Below are 11,107 nucleotides of genomic sequence, written 5' to 3' on the forward strand. Positions count from 1 at the left end.
TATATTGGCCGATAGCATTTGTGTAACCCACAATGTTAGGCATATTGGGTTGAGTTAGTGTTCCTTCAGACCCCGTACCCGGCGGGTTCAAGGAAACCCTTTATTCGCTGGATCGGGAAGACTCAGATAGACGGGGTCATGGCCTATGGCTGAGTTATTACACGACGGTGTAATGTGGCAGTGACCCGAAGGACTATGGACTGTCGCGCGGTGACTCGAAGGACAGTGGGCCGCGGTCGGTTGAAAGTTCCTTCTTCTGGCCTTTGTTGTAGGGAGATAGGATATTGCCGATAATGAAGGAGGAACCTAACGTCACCAGGGCCCGAGTTTGTTATATATATTATATCGTGTTTCGGGTTGTTAAACCCTGGTTTAAGTCGAGTTTGAGTTTGGTGATGAGCTAGTAGTTAGCATAATGCTAGTTATCTTGCTATCGTTTACCGCTGCGTATTTCTGATATTGCTTATGTTATTGAATTGTGCTATTAGGTGAACCTCTCGCTTTAGATTGTTTGGGGTGGGATAGCGATGGGTTGTATTTGTTAGTTGGGGATTGTAACTCGCTGAGTAATGATAGATTACTCACTCCTCACTCGTTGTTATTTCAGGTGACCAGTAGCGAGCTTGTAGAGGTCGCGGGATGCTGGCTGGTGTAGATTTGCATCTTTTTGGTTAAAGCGTTTCAGACTATAAGTATGTATTTTGGCTTTCTTGGCATGCCACCACTTGTATAATATTTTGTGTGTTGTGAACCATATGAAATAAATAACGCGAATGTTTTGTGCAAATGCCTTGTTGTTTCTGATATTATCTTGTACGAGCTAACACAACGTCAGATTGGGGTACGAGTTGAGAAGCCTTAGGCTTTGATCTGGCGGGACGTGTTAGTGGGCGGACTGGCCTAGTCACGAATTGCACCCTTTGTGACCTTGGCCGGATGCCCGTTAACCCGTCATGTAGCGCTTCCGAGCCTTGGTAGACGGTCGGCCCGTCGGTTATGTTCTTGTTTGATTGTTGGTCGGTGGTTCGACTTATGCCTAAAACGGTATAGGGGTGTTAGATATATGCTCTTTCTCATTATTGTAGTAGGCGATGACTCCAATAGGAAACTACAATCATAACTCTGGCACTTATTTACATATATTTTTCCTGAGATATTTCACTGAACATGTAACTAATAAGAAAATAGCTAAGGAAAAAGCAAATAAACCGGAAAACACCATGCATTGAGCTAAATTTTTAGAACAATCAACACATCCTTTTTACAACATCACCATTTAAGTTGAATATACCATCTAACGTTTTAAATTCCTCTCAACAGGAATGTGGACGCATGATCTGGTGTAGTATTCTATTCGAGGAACACGTTTTCTTTCGATTTTTACTTTTTGATAAGAATAGCAAGAAATGAACAGAATGCATTAAACTGAACTGAAAAGGGAGACTCTGATTAATACAAAATAAAGAAATACGAGCATAATTGTTTTTTCCTACAAAATTAGTGAGAGACTATCCCCTTCACGGTGACATCTTTCTCTTTTTATAGCGCGCGTCTTTAGTATCTTGAATGCATCATTCAAAGTCGTCTCTTAATCTTAATTTCAGACATTAAGCATCTGGATTTTCTTGAGCTTAACAAGTTAACAACTTAACATGATGATAGGCTTACAAAGAGATGAGCTCGCAAAGACGAGTTACTCAACAACAAACTTCATTACGTTATATATTATCAAACATCAGTTTCCACATTTAAAATTAGACTTATTTTTTGGTTCACTCCCTAGGGTGAGGTTCACCAACCAATAGGATTGTATTATATCATATTCGATATCTTTTAAAAAAGGAAACAAAATATTGTCAAATTATATTATGTTTTTAAAATTAAAAGGTAAAAGAAATAAATAAAAAAATAGTAGTAAATTCCAAAAAAAAAAAAATTCTTAACATCATCAGCAAAACACTAAACCCTACATCCTAATCTCTAAACCCTAAATCCTAATCCCTAAACCCTAAACCCTTGGGTAAACCCTAAACCCTTGGATAAATCCTAAACTCTAAATCAAAATCACTAAACACTAAAACACTCAAGGGTTTAGGGTTAGGATTTAGGGTTTAGGGTTAGGATTTAGGGTTTAGGGTTTTAGTGTTTTTTATTTAGAGTTTAGGATTTTTCCAAGGGTTTAAGATTTACCCAAGGGTTTAGGGTTTAGAGATTTAGAGATTAAGATTTAGGGTTTAGTGTTTTGCTAACGACGTTAAAAATATTTTTTTAATTCTTTTTTCTGTAACTTCTATATTTTTTTTACCTTTTTATTTTAAAAAACATAATATAACTTGATAATATTTTATTTCTTTTTTTTATGATATTAAATTTGAAATGATGAAATACTATTGGTTGGTAGTTCACCCTAAGAATAAATCTTAAAATTATGTATTGACGACTCTTCATAAAAACAGGACTCTTAACGAAAACGCGGTTTCTTATTGCGAAATGGGAGTCAAAGTTGACAAATCAAACTCTATACCTGTAGCATCATTAAAATAGTGAAAGGCTGCGTAAAAGATTATTTACTAGGAGTATATAGTTACTCTTCAACCCTATTATTTTCTTTACTCTCCACCACCAGTGAATGTTTGACTAAGCGAAAGAAAAACAAGATCACCAGCGAGCATCTTCATTAATATAGAGTTTTTTTTCGACAAATCATTAATATAGAGTTCTAAATAATATGATATGATTTAATATAACTTAGATATATAAACTAAATTTAATATCAAATTTGAACCAGTTAAAATATAATTATTTCTGTGATTATTCATGAATATCATTTTCATATTTTATATTTTTAATGTTAAAATATTTTTAATCCTAATAGATTAGTTCTCGTATTTTATATTTAATTTTTATTTAAAGTTCTAAATTTTGTACTAAAATAAATATTGGTGATCCAATGTGTGGGCCCTCGGTAAAAGGACCACCAAGGCAACAACCACAGTGGCAAAGATCCAGCAAACACCACTCATCTCACCAACCCCCTTAACCGGGTCCCACATTATCTGAAGATATACAATCATCATAGTCACTTTTGTCCAAATCAGCCACATAAACTCCTCTTTTAGTTTAATTGTTTTTATAATATTGATAAAATACACACCACATACATACGTATGACGTGTTCAACTAAATATAACACAAACTATATTACTATAAAAATAACAGAAATTCTGGTGTATCTAATCTACTAGAAAAGAACAATGATATTGTATATATCCTTTATCTTAAAGTACAACATCAATTGCTAATCTAATTATTTTGTGTCAGCAACATCTATAATCCATGGTTAGTTCTTTGGTTTTAGCTTCCAACAAGACAATGGCTATATTCTGTTACTCAGCTCTTAAGAAAATACAGCAAATATAACAAATACTCAAGAGAATATATGACAGAATATATTTCCAAATAGTAAAAAAACACTCACCCTTGACCCTAATTTACATCCTCAATCCCCCATAGTTAGATACTAAATTTCACAAAAAAATTATCATATCTCCTAATCAACTTTTTTTAATGAATATTAAATTTATTCATCCGAAATTTTTTTTTATAATGAATACCTTTATAGTTTGATGGATATTCTCCTCATCAACATCTTGCTCTCTTTGATCTTTTGAGATGTGTGTAGTTGTTAAACACAACCTGACTTCTAGTATTACTAGAAAAGGAAATACTGTGAAAAATTGACTCAAAACCTAAATGTAATTGCCATATCTATTTCATTAGCGGGCATACATAAAAAATTTGACCGGTGATTACAATGGCTAAATCAGCTCAATCTTGGTGTCAGAGGTTAATCTGTCCAAATCAAGATGAGAATCATATCACTTACAAGGTTACATTAAATCACGATTTGTAACTTAAGGGACAAAATGACATACTTTGTATAGGTACACCGCACAAGTGCGTTCTGTAGCTCTGTCAATTGATGAATTTTCTTGGTTGTACACAGTGGCGAAGGCAGGTTATAGGGCGTGGGGGCATGTGCACCCTCAATTATATTAAAATTTTAAATTTTGTATGTAAAACATCAAAAAATGGTAGCTTATATGGTAAAAAGTAGTTTGTGCACTCTCACTTTCCAAAGTTCAATCTTTTTCATATGCAATTTTATTATTTCATCACCAGTAATGCACCCATTGTTTAAATTGTCTAGATTCGCCCCTGGTTGTACACGCTTCATCAAAGTCCACAGCTCCAAATATAAACACCTTTCTGTCAAGCATTAGTTTCACCAGAGCAGTAGCTATCTCCACACCTTTGTCATTTGCCTCAACTATAAGATCCCTCAATGAATCACATCACAGCAGCTTTCACATTCTAGGCTTGAAGAAAGAAAACTAGTTAAAAAGGATCTAACTTGTCAGGTAAGCAATCACCAGATTGTAAACACTTTACGAAGTGAGTTACAATCCAGAACTTGGGTTTGAAAGGTTGGATCTCATGAAGGCAATAGAGACAGTAAAGACCTCCAAGTCTTCATCAACACAAACCATGTGACCTGTAGACATAAGGCTTAGCTAAATAACAAGCACAATGTGAATACAAACAGCAAGGGTGATTAGATATAAGTGTTCCAAAAAACTATGAGTTCGACCTAAACGTACCAATGGCATGAGCAAGTAATGACTGAATGAAAAAGACTAAGTTGGAGCTAGGAAGTGCTTCATAAACATAAGAAAACTTTCGGGATAGCCACACCCTCTTCATATCAGCAAAGGAAGTCAAATCACCCTGAAAGTAAAATCAAAGACTCAACAAGTTCAAAGTCTGAAAACATTGATACGAAATTTAAAGTGGCAAAGATGGAGGAAAAAAAAAACTAAAGTACCTCCACAAACTCGCCTATGAGTTCATCGATATCTCTCTTGAACACAGAAAGATTCGTTCCTGACACGCACATAAACATGAGAACTGAAGAAACAAAAATTGATTAAAGTTAAAAGGAAACAAGCTTTCAGTTTCTTCTCCGGTTCATTATGGTTTCCCTTTCCTTTTTGCTAAAACCTATCCAAAACAGTTCAATTAATTCATAAGAAAATAAGATAGCAGAATAAATTCACTAAGTATTGTCTCTAATATATTAAATCCTCTGCAACTTTTTAATACTAATTTGTCACATCCCTTTGATACAAAACAGAGCAAGTAAGCTATTCACAAAAAGAAAATGGTTTAACACAGAAATTCAACATGACATAAGAAATACTGTAGTGTTGTAGAGAAATACCATAACGTATATAGACATCTTATCTCCTTGGAAAAACTTGTCAGAGATTATGTCCCACCAATTCAATCCCAAAGGACAACACTTACAAATAGAAAACTAGTTAAAAACAATGTAAAGAGTTTCAAACTTTCTCCTTTTAGAAATACAGAAACCTAAACACCAGATTAGATGGAATTATGCGAATTAAGGAGAAAAGACTTACAAGAGATGTGTAGCATGACACAAAAAGTATTGTCAAGCATTGATCTGATAGAGCGGCTCTGGTGATGCAGTCAAACGTGAATCTCAGAAGGCAAGTAAAATTGTCGGCTGTAGAATCGTATGTAATATTTTTTTAATAAAAAGATTCGAGTACCCTCGCAACAATATATAACGCCATCTTCAGTCAAGTTTCAGAATGATTAGCCTTGTTTAAAAGTAGTACATTGCAGCAACTAAAACAAGAAAAAAAAAGGAGGTGATGCAAGACACAAATAACATATTATTGTAAAAAGGGCAAAAGCTAAATTAAATTTATTGTTTTTCTTTTGCATAGGTAGGGAGGACTAGAGCTGCTTCCTATTCTCCTTCTCTCTCCTTTTGTTTGATTTGCACTAAACTTGGAACATAAGAGTTGGAGCACACAACTGGATCAAAATAATAATGGGGAGTGTCAGTTCTTCCAAGATCCACTGTTTAAAGAAGTCATTATCTCCAATGATGTAAGCTGTGTTGTAGTACTCCTTCTCGGACTTGGTATTGGTAACACTGCCATTAGGAAAAAAAAAAACCGTTTCTTCTCTTCATCAATGAAGAAACTGCGAGTTCGAAAACGACTAGTACGGGGGATAGCTTCCAAATTAATTTTAAAGAAGTTGCTCCACAACAGCTTATTGGGCTCAGTCTTAGTTGTAACCCAAATTCCCATCCCAGATATAGGACTGCGCATATATAAAGCCGCGAGTTTCTCTTCCTGAAAACAAGAGATAAGAGATAGGAGTAACCCTAGAATTATAACTAGACCAAAGGCAGAGGAAGCAGCTCTCCAAATCTTGTAAAATCGAAACAGACAAGGAAACCAGTGAACATCTCATCATGTCCATCGCGGTCCAAAAAGTAAGTGTTTCCTTTCAGCGATGCGCTGACATGGAAGTACTCTTCGCCCCAGCCCCAGTGTAGCTTGACATCAAGAGTCCTCCATGAATCGGACTTAACATCGTAGATTTCACATTCATCTTCCTTGTAACCATAACAATACATCAAGATTTTGTGGTTACGGTTGGTGCTCTTGTCGTATCCAAGAGCATATACGTCTGATCTATCGTAAGATCTTCTTGTTTGGATCCACCTTGTTTGTCCCAAGTATGGGTTCCAGAGCATGAGGCGTTGACTGTACTCGTCTCTTGTGACAGTGACGCATAACAACAAGCCGTCGCAGACAAGAACTTCAGATATCTCGACTTGATTAAACGAATCAAGTATCTCCTTTACTGTGAATTTTTCATGCACGTCGAATCTCAAGGAAAACAGCTTAGTTTTACTTATCATGAACCCTAGAAACTGCTCTTTTGCTTCTGCTTTGCATAAAAGCTGAGATTTGGATAAAGTGTTCCATCTTTTGCAAGTCAATCTCACTGTTCCTAAACAAGTTATCGGAACCCTTGTGAGTATTATTCTACCAGATCACTCGAAAGATCAGAGATCGTCGCCATTGTTTCAATCAAAAGATTGAAACATATCTTTATTTTATTAACAAACCAGGGGTTTTCCGGCGCGTATACGGACATTCATTCTCTTTTGAATTTCATTAGTTTCATTTTTCATCTGCTAGTTGTTAGTTTAATCTAGTTTGAATTATTAGTTCTTCATTTTTCATCTGCTAGTTGTTAGTCCAATCTAGTTTGAATTATTAGTTCTTGCCAATTAAGAGTTGAGGGTCGGGAACTAATAATTGATTTTATGAATACATTTTATTGTTAGTAGATCTCATGATGTCATGTCAATGCGTTTCTGTCTCTTACTGAGTGAAAATGAAAAAGTTTTTACTTATGGGGCAATGCATTTTATTGTTTTACGTATGTATTGAGGATTTTATTCATTTTTTTTTTAATTTTAGGAGTGAGGAAAGGAAAAAATTTTTTTTTAAAAAAATCAAATAATCAAATAGTTTAATCCTTCGGGTACTGCCCCTAGTTTTGTGTAACACACCGCTCGGTTATTGTATGCCTGTATGAAATTGAAAGCAAAAAAATTAATTCAAACAATCAAATATTGAGCCTTTATACAAAACAGTGACACACATAAGATGATTAGAATTGGCCTTAAGTCTTTTTGATTTTTTTTTTTCGCAGTATGATGTTTCACAGATCATGATACTTCTGCTCATTGAAGAATTCATTACCTGTATTACAAACACACCAGGGTGTTAGTATAACTCTTTTTACCAAAATAGCTTTCTCATGCTCCACCTCACCAATCAAATTATTCTTCCTGCGCCAACTCTTTCTTGACGTTCTCAGCCTCATTCAGCATCTTCAACGTGTTTAGGTTGCGGTGCTCCGTAAGGGCTTTATGTAAGACTCAATCACAAGTTCACAGTCTTTTGAGACTTTTTTTCCATCTTCCCCATAGACTTTTTCAACAGCCTTATCACAATCCTTGATGCACTCATCATACTGAATCAAGCAAATTCACATTTAGACTCAACTTTGAGCCAAGCAAATCACTGTAGACTACATGAAACTATACCTTCACTCATCATACTGAATCAAACATGATCATATTTACACTCAACCATGTACCAAACAAATCAATATAGACTAATATACATAAGAACTATACATTGATTCACTAATAATACTGAATCCAAACATGATCAAATTTAGACTCAACCACATACCAAACAAATGACATAAAAATTGTAGACTAATTTACATAAAAACTATACACATATACAAAAGACTATACCTTTGCCATCTCCAGATTACAGCAGGATGATTTGTGATAAAGATATATATTCATCAATAATTTCCATGGCTTTGAGTAATTCTTTATAGTGTTTTGAAGTCATTGTATGCCGAATTCTCCATCTTTTTCCTTCAAAGCTTTTATCTTCCTCTCTTTATTCTCCAAAGTCCGGCTCAGGTTCATGCTTCGGTTCTTGTTTCTTCTCTACCTCATGCTCCTTCCTTGGAGGCACAACCATCTTATCCTCCTGATCCACCGCTGCTTCACCCGCCTAAATCCTGAAAAGAACATTCAACAAAATTCCAAGAGGTCGCATCACCATCTGGTCTTTCATATAAAGTTTTGATATTCTTAAGGTGTATATGGATCCACTACCAAATGTTTAGGAAATCAAGTGGCTTCACAAAAAAAAACATGTCGCTGAATAGTCCGTTATTAGTTTCTCCAACACATCCAAATGGATCCATGATGGCGTGTCAGACACAAAACCTTAAGGGTCTGCCAAACATGATTGTGTACGCTACGTTGCTTGGATCAATGGAAAGCCCCTTCGTATAAAGTAAACGTTGATAACATCCTTGAACTGATTCATTCCTAAGAATCGATGCTAGGTTCATTGGTTTTGACAAAAAAAAAATATGATCGGACTATCAAAATGGTTAAATACGTACAAAGCTTTAATCAAACACGGTGGTTGCTCAGCGTAGTTAAATCGGCGAGCAGAGTAAACAAATTCTGCCACTAATGGATTTGATGCTTGAGAGAGAGAGAGAGAGAGAGAGAGACCTTTGGGATTTGGGATTTCGGTTTTGGTAGGACTGTTCATCCCAAACAGTGGAGACATTGATAGGTGAAGCAGTCTATTACAGAGGAGGATGCTATGGCCGATTTAGTTAGAGAGAATAGGAGTAAATGGATGGATTAATATAACCTGAAGATAATTGAAGCCGTTACAAAGACGTACGCGAAGGCTGTGATATGTGAAGAGTCGGGAGACTCTCCACCTCTACCTGCAAAACAATATGAGCTGGGCCTTGACAGAAAAAAAATAAATAAAGCCCAACGATTTAATCCGAACAAAACATGTAACCCAAACTTTTCAATGGAAACTCAACGGAAATTAGCATAAAAATATCGCCACGTGGAAGAAATTGCACCCATCTTCCTGATGATGTGGCAGATTGCGGAGAGTCCACTTTATTTATATAGATATATTTAGACATATCCTTGGGCCTAGAACAATATATACGGCCCATATTTTGTTTCGTTCTATATTACGAACGTTTGATGTTTATATATAGAATGAAGCCTTTGAATCATAAACATTATTCACCTTTCTTTCTTGTGGTATGGAATATATGCTATAAACACTTTGAAAAAGTTTGAGCTGTTGGAACTGTTTTTTGGACAAATGGCTATGGCCAATATTCCGGTGATTTTTTCCAACAATTTGATTGTCGAAATGACCGGATTGTTATTGGATTCATTGTTATGAGCACTATATTATAGTGAAATCATATGTCAAAAACGAAGTTCGTTTGAATGAAAAATGAAAGTATAATATAGAATTGTTCGTAAAATATTCATATTAGAAATATGAGGTGGAAGTCCTCTTGTGTATAAATGGAGAAACTAAAATAAAGTTATAAAAACTTTGTAGACACTTTGGTGTATTAAGAAAAGAGATATTTGGGCTGGACTGAATTTTGAATTAAACCACTAAGATTATTTGCTTAACCCAAAGTCTATTGCTAATTATTTTACTAAATAATAAAGCATAAGATCTCTTTGTCTATTGTCTTTGACTAACGTATTTGACCAATAATGAATTTGATTTTGGATTCAATGATGTAACATACGGAGAATCACTTCAGCCCATGATTTCATAATCACGATAGAATCAAAATTAAAATCTCCATTTAGTGCTTTGTGATGCACGTTATTTTATGAGGCTATATAAAACCATGCTCTTCTCGTTCTATGGACACACACATCCGATACAGACAAAGCTACTATCTTCTACTTCTTTTTGTTTTGTGTCTAAGAGTATCACATAGAAATAAGTTCGACAGGCTTTGGTTCTCAAGTGCTGTGAGACTGAAGATATAGACAATTGTATCCTGGGATTCTTAAACGTATCAAACCGGCGCACTACGAACGTTTAAAGGATTAAGGAAAGAGATCTTAATCTCGACTTTGTTTCAACCTAGTTCTTTTCCAACTACGGTATTATATTGTTGTATTTTTATTTATGTTATTTGTAAATTTTTGCTTTACATATCAAATTTTGCGTATCTAGTAAATTTGGTGTCTACATGAGCTTGGCTGGAGCTTCATTTATTTTCTCTATTTTGGTTGGAAATGACTGGTTTAATTGTTATCTTAAGCATCGGAGTTTGGTTTTTGTTGGACTAGTATAGTTTTAATCAGTGATTTGGTGTTTCTTAATTTTATGTTCAAAGTGTTGGTTTGTATTTAGTTTTTATATTTATTAGAATTTTTTTTTTATATTTCTTTATAGTTGTTGTTTTCGGAAGTATTTTCCTTCCAGTTTTATCTTCCTAGTGTAAGGGTATTGTTTCTGAGGACGGGTTGTCCGCCGGCTTGTGGCTGAGGTCTTTGATTTGGTCTTCTATCTTACTGTCTTCTATGTGATCTTTTGGCTACTCCTTAAATGGGATAAAACAATGGATTAGGCCTGGGCATTTTACCCGGACCCGAAGACCCGAACCGGAACCGACCCAAAAATACAGGTTCGGGTCCGGGTCCGGGTCCATGCTAATTACTTATTGGGTCTTTTTTTTTTGGACCCGCGGGTCTCGGTTCGGACCCGGACCCGTTCGGGTACCCGAAGTACCCGCAAATAATTGTATATACTAG

General features: G+C 35.3%; 1 protein-coding gene, 1 long non-coding RNA gene and 1 pseudogene across 2 annotated transcripts; all 3 read right to left on the reverse strand.

The window, feature by feature from the left end:
- Positions 1-4,113: 4,113 nt before the first annotated feature.
- LOC106311064 lies at positions 4,114-5,217 on the reverse strand (annotated as a pseudogene).
- Positions 5,218-6,165: 948 nt separating this feature from the next.
- On the reverse strand, positions 6,166-6,972 carry LOC106309113 (F-box protein At3g19880-like). Its single transcript, XM_013746181.1, is given in 3 exon segments — positions 6,166-6,233; positions 6,340-6,933; positions 6,936-6,972. Coding segments are annotated over 3 exon segments (699 nt in total).
- Positions 6,973-7,679: 707 nt separating this feature from the next.
- LOC106310881 lies at positions 7,680-8,992 on the reverse strand. The gene is made up of 3 exons (XR_001263879.1): positions 8,603-8,992; positions 8,228-8,505; positions 7,680-7,935 (listed from the first exon to the last, which is right to left on the reverse strand). It is a non-coding gene; the product is annotated as an uncharacterized LOC106310881 (long non-coding RNA).
- Positions 8,993-11,107: the final 2,115 nt, after the last annotated feature.

Source organism: Brassica oleracea, chromosome C8 (assembly GCF_000695525.1).
Source record: "Brassica oleracea var. oleracea cultivar TO1000 chromosome C8, BOL, whole genome shotgun sequence".
Classification (NCBI taxonomy): Eukaryota; Viridiplantae; Streptophyta; class Magnoliopsida; order Brassicales; family Brassicaceae; genus Brassica; species Brassica oleracea.